The sequence below is a fragment of the Dicentrarchus labrax genome, unplaced genomic scaffold (genome assembly GCF_905237075.1).
Source record: "Dicentrarchus labrax unplaced genomic scaffold, dlabrax2021, whole genome shotgun sequence".
Lineage (NCBI taxonomy): Eukaryota > Metazoa > Chordata > Actinopteri > Moronidae > Dicentrarchus > Dicentrarchus labrax.
The window spans coordinates 11,033,152-11,039,151 of NW_026136712.1; the positions used below are offsets into that span (position 1 = coordinate 11,033,152).

General features: G+C 35.8%; 1 protein-coding gene across 22 annotated transcripts in view; it reads right to left on the reverse strand.

Annotated features, from left to right (window-relative positions):
• The window catches only part of mybpc2b (myosin binding protein Cb), a 22,969-nt gene extending 17,198 nt beyond the window's left edge, over positions 1–5,771 (reverse strand). For 17 of the 22 annotated variants that reach the window (XM_051418081.1, XM_051418079.1, XM_051418072.1 and 14 more), the window contains exon 1: positions 5,626–5,770. In XM_051418081.1, coding sequence (XP_051274041.1) covers positions 5,626–5,647 — 22 coding nt within the window. In that variant the 5' untranslated portion in view covers positions 5,648–5,770. Of the gene's footprint in view, positions 1–5,625 lie in introns of all 22 variants that reach the window. The other 5 variants (XM_051418080.1, XM_051418078.1, XM_051418076.1 and 2 more) reach the window with 2 other exon arrangements.
• Between the last annotated feature and the right edge of the window lie 229 nt (positions 5,772–6,000).

The window sequence follows — 6,000 nt, forward strand, 5'->3', positions numbered from 1 at the left end:
TTCATTTCTGACAATACTGTTTCTGTTCATAAGTTGGGATGTTATTATATCTTAAATTATTTTGAGTGATGATGGATCTTGGACAATATTTTCTCTTTTAATTACACCTATATCTTTTTATATTTAACTGGATGTTTGTATAAAACTGATGGATTTATTATTAAAGCGTTATTTCAGGAATGTTAAGAGTATATCGGGTTTCATGGTAAAGTGAGTCTTCTTGGACCATAAATCTAAAATGCTGCCTACCAGGTAAGAGGATATATTCTATGAAATGGCCACCTTTGAAATTTTTATTAAGCTGTGCAACCTCTGGCACAAATCTTTGAAACTGATACTGATGGAATTTACCACACCAGCTTCATCTACTGATCAGCATGACATGTCTGATTTGAGCATGGACTGCTGTGGGTGTCATTGTTGAGGCCTAAGTCTGGTAAAAGGAAATTCTCAACTGAAATAGAGACATAAGATACCCAACTCCTTGGGTATCTCTCTTGGGTTCACTGCAGTAAAGGCCAGGGATGGTGTCTTATGAACTCCCTGAAGTTGTGCCACGTTCTTTTAAGGTGAACACAGTTTCCCTGAATAGTCCTGACTTTGCTTGCTTTACTGTTTGCCTAGCTCGTCCTAAACATCTTGCCAGGATAGGTGAAGTTACATAGCATTCACTTGTCAAAATAGTCATAATATATTTAATGTCTGTATCCTTTAACATGCAGCAGTGTAGACAGACTGGGCTAATGTTGACCTCATGCAAACAGATGACATATAATTAGCATTTATTGCTACAACTGCATTTGTCTACAACTACATTTACCCCATATGTAATCTTGCACAACAGTTACAGTCTAATATGTCTCTGAGCTAACAAAAGTCAAAGAGTAACAAAGCTTGTCAGTACAAAAAAGAGAACATTAACAAATGGTACACAGTACACACTCTTTTTAGACTGTGGTGTAAATACTTCATACACCCTGTGAGAACACCTGCATTGAGCGTAAATCTGCATCAGCATCTGCTAAGTCAACCCACTTGGGGTGAGAATCTTGATCATCTTCAACAAGTTTGTGATAAAGCAGGGTAATGAACTTCTGAACAGCTGTTCCTCACAGTTTGAATGTTCCCCTCAGAGACTGTCGGTGGCTTCACATATTGGCAAAGTTGTCAGAGTTGTGGTAGATAGTATATAATTAGTTGCTTGTTGGGTGTAATGTTTTTGTTTGTTTCCTTGTTTCCTTTGGCAAGCTTTTTGTAGTACGAGTGGTGGAAACAAAGTATCTTTACTCAAGTACTGTGCTTAGGTACAATCTTGAGGTACTTGTATATGAGTGTATCCATTTTTTGCTACTTTCTACCTCTTCTAAGATAAATATTAAATAAATACTTTTTACTCCACAACATTTATTTGATAACTTCAGTTACTAGTTCATTTGCAGATTCTGATTAATAATACAAAATACAATCAACATATAAATGATGTATGATCATGGGTTAAGACAGGGGTCAACAACCTTTATAATTAACAGAGCCATTTCTGGCTGCAGACCAAGCATACCAGTGAGCCAGTACCACTGGTGATGAAAGCAAACAAATCACTCTATGCACTATTAAATTCTCTATTTTCCTCTGAGACTTTACTTAACTATAGCTAACCTAGCTAAGGAGACTGAAGAAGCGTAGACAAAAGCAGCAGGTCAGGATGTAAAGTATGATACATGTTTTAGTTGTGAAAATGAAATGTTAAAACATTTTTTATTTGGTGCGTAACGGCAACACTTTTTTTACAACTGGAGAATGTAAGAATCAATTTAGGGCTACAACAATGATAAATGAAAATATAAAAAGATTTATTTTCATACTATTTCATTATGTCAAAGCTACTGGGAGCAACTGGAGATGCGCATGCTCCTTCACCTGGATTAAGAGAAGATTTTTGGTCCTCAGCAGAAGAAATATATATGAAATATATGTAGATAAATTAGAATTAGCCCCACCGTAACAGCTGCAATATTAAAGTGATGTACACATTACTACACCATTAATCACAACATTAATGTGAAATGGGCTATTCTGCGATATGAGCACATTCACTTTCAGTAGCCAACTTTAAGTATATTCTGATGGTATATACTATAAATACTTTTGTTTACTAAAATTTTAAATGCCTGGCTTTTTTCTTGTGACAGAAAATAGCACTTTAGTATTGCTACATTTATTTAGGTAAACATCTGAGTACTATATACTGTATATGTTTGTCCTGAGTCAGCTTTAGTTTATTTTTGGAAGCAGGATGGCATACGAAACGTGTTGATGTATTTAGTTTCTCTATGTGAATGGGTTTCTGTGGTTAGTTTAAGTACTGTAGGTCTTCACCTCACTGTCTGTTTACCTCTCATTGACCACTGACAGCTTGATTTACAGTGTGTGCAATGACCCAGACATACAGGATATTGGGTGGCCTGGCCTTATCAAACCTCAAAGTTTATGAAGATATCTCAGTGACACATAATTTAATGCATGTTGGTTTGCAGTTGCATATAACTGACATTTATCTACTTCTGACAAGTTACAGGTTTGTGCCACACACAACGACACCTAGTGCGTCAGAGGATTAAAACAATTTAAACAAATGTTATTTATAAGCAATTCAGAAATGTTTTTTGGTATCTACGCTGCATGCTCAAAATACTAAAAATCATTTAAAAAATAGGTCTGGATCATTTTTTAATATAAAGTTCCTTCTTTCGAATCTTTTCTATCATATTTGACTGGCTGGCTTTTTAGGGTTTACAGTTTATAAATGAATGAAATTTCCATAGATTCCCTAATTAAATAAAATCACATGTTTATGCACTATTGTCTCAAATTGTGGACTATATTTCATCATATAAGGCACTAATGTAATGTGGCCATATAAGGCTTTATGCTAATAAAAAACTCAGTCTCAAACAACATTATTTGTATTCAAAATTAATGTAATCTTATTCACTAATACCAGAAGGCAGCAGACATGCCTCATATAAAGGGTATGCTTGTAAAATGAAGAAATTTCACTATTTCAAATAACTGTATGGCTATGAGTTTCTTAGAATTTAAGGGCCCAATCCATATTTTCTTTACCCCAACTTGAGATATTTCCACACACATTGTTGAAAGGTTTTAGTTACAAGTGGATAATTTGCATTTTATGTATTTCTTAACAAACCAAATATTATTATTTAAAAAAGTAAATTAAAGACCTGTCAATAAATCTGCAAATGACAACAGTCTCCTGTGTTTGGTTTTTGGGGCTTTTCTAATTTTAATTTTAAGTGTATGATTTAAAGAAAAACATGGTTTATTATCTCAGAGAAGATTAATCATTTCATCATTTCATGTCATGGTGTTTGTGTCCTCAAGTAAATAAACAGCGTTGGAGAAGCTTCACAGAGCAGTTTTGGTTCAACTTTCTCTTGTTTCATCCGGTCCCAAAGATGAAAGTAATTCCGACAGTGAATCATCCCATCGCTTCAAACCACATATGGCACAACGTCATGTGCTTGATTGACTACACTGGGAGCTACATCACATCCAGGAGGAGCACCAGGTCTGCAGACCATGAGGGAACTTTCTGGATGAAAGTGACAGATTACATCATGATTTATCTAATCTGGGACCGCAAAAGGGTTACAGCAAAACCTGATACACCCGGGTGTATGAAGCTCAATGGACTTATGAGGAAGTGGAAAAGGTCATGGGTTATTTGAGAGGCTGAGTATTTTTAGCAGTTAGCTGAGGGCGGGATCTGGCTGCTCCGTGAGACAGCACAGAGAACATTTCAACTAATCTTGGGTATAAATACAGAATAATTCATATTGTGGGAAAATAAGTGGAGTTACACTGTAAGTTAAGGGTGAAAACGATGCCACTTCTGTTTCAAAGCGTTATAGTAATACACATAAAATCGTTCCGCTGTTAAAAATCACCTTTTTTCTTCAAATATCACATAGGGTATTTCTAAGAAACATCAAGTAGAGTTATAAATTAAATAGTGGCAGGTTATCTGATCCTCATAAAGCTTTGCAGTTGAGTTGGCTTGTAAGTGCAAAGCAGTGGGTGGTGCAGACATCCAGCAAGCAAAAGTGGAATCGTATCCATATTACATGGATTAAATCTGTGACTGTATATGGTGAATAAAAGTAGCAGCTGCTTGTGTTTCTGGGATAAAAATAACAAGGCACTAGCTTAGATCTGTAAAAAGATTAGCCCAAGGATGCAAAAAAAATAAAAAAATAGAGCAAAGTAGAATTAGGAGCAATGTGCTAAGTCCAACAAAGCCCATTACATTCACTATCACGGCACGGTTGGTGTAGAAATTAGAAGGGGTTTGAAAGGCTCAACACCCGCAAACTTGGCTCGTAAAGCTAAACTCCTCTAACTGACTCATCCGCTATGACATCTTAGGCTTCTGTCAGTTCAATGATTTAGAGCCACACAGGGTCTAAGTGGAGGACAGATGGCTCCACAAAGTTGAAGGACAACAGACAACTATTTATGAGAAAGTTGCATTCACCCTACAAGGCCAAATGCCAGCTTTATGATAGAGCAATGTATTTTACAGACTCTCACAGCAGTAAACTTTATACATATATTTTATCTTAAAAATGTAGCATAACATATTTATGTAAGAATACAGGTTTCAAGGTTAATGTAATTATTTGTATTAACATAATGCTGACTTTTGCTGAAAAGTGTAAAAAACTGGAAATTCAGGGGGAAGATTTAATTATTTAATTTTTAATTACTTATATTATTTTAAATTTTCACTATTATTATTATTATTATTATTATTATATGAATTAAAAGTGATTACAATGTCCTTTTTTTACTTCTGTAAACCACATGAAGCTGGTCAGTCACAGTAGCAAGCATGAAACATAAGCAGGCCCTCCATACAACACAGACATAGTAGCTACACACATGTAGCTAGCAGTATTAATCTATGATCCTGCTGTAGTTTTACAAACTACAGCATTCCAGTTCAGTCAACAAGACTGCGCTCTCTGGGCTGATGTCAGTAACACACTGAACCAGATGATGTATTTGCAGCTGGTTATGTGATTGTTTATGGCCTTTCAAGTATTCATATTGGACAGATAACAAGGAGGCAAGGAGGGAAAATGTATGTCTTTATGAGATGCTGAATCTGTTTAGCAACTGGAATTTAAATGCCATTAGGAACAAAAGTAAACCGCCTTATCATAATTTTAACACTTTTAGATACACACAAATATAAGTATTTGGTCTGTTTTGGTTCATTATCATTATGATTACAACATTTTGACTTAATTTTTTTCCTCAAAACATCCCCTTATATACTATACATAATGTACACAAGTACATGGTGTAATGAACTGATCTTTTACATAAAACAAAAAACAATTACTGAAAAAATTACATATTATACAATCCATCAATTCCTACAACATCCTTGGATATAACATATTATAAATCTATTCAAGGCAAATATAAAACCTCCAACCAAACCAGAAAAGCCAAATTCCATCATCAACAATGCTATTGAAAGCCAAGTCTACAGACTAATTACAATTAATCATGCTTTCCCAAAAAGTATCTGAATACCTGCAGGGACTGGCTCAGGCATGGTTATTCCTGTGTCTTCTCTTTGCTGCTGGAAGACTGGGGGCTAGCGGTGCTTATTCCCTTTTATTTCTCCCCTCTCTGTTATTCAAAGCTCTCCTGGCACTCAAGTCACCCACACCCTCCAGTGAGTGAGGAACGCAGGAAAGACTGACGACACCCTTCAGGAGTTCAAGAAGAGAGGCACACAGAGTGAGAGTGTGATAAGGTGGAGAGACAAGACGGTGAGGTGGTGGTGAAAGGGGTCTTACACATTTATGACGAGATTAATGGACTGACTAAACCTGTTGAGCTCTAATGTTCACTGGAGAAATACAGAATACACTGAGATGACCAACAACTGACCTGTTTTCTGAC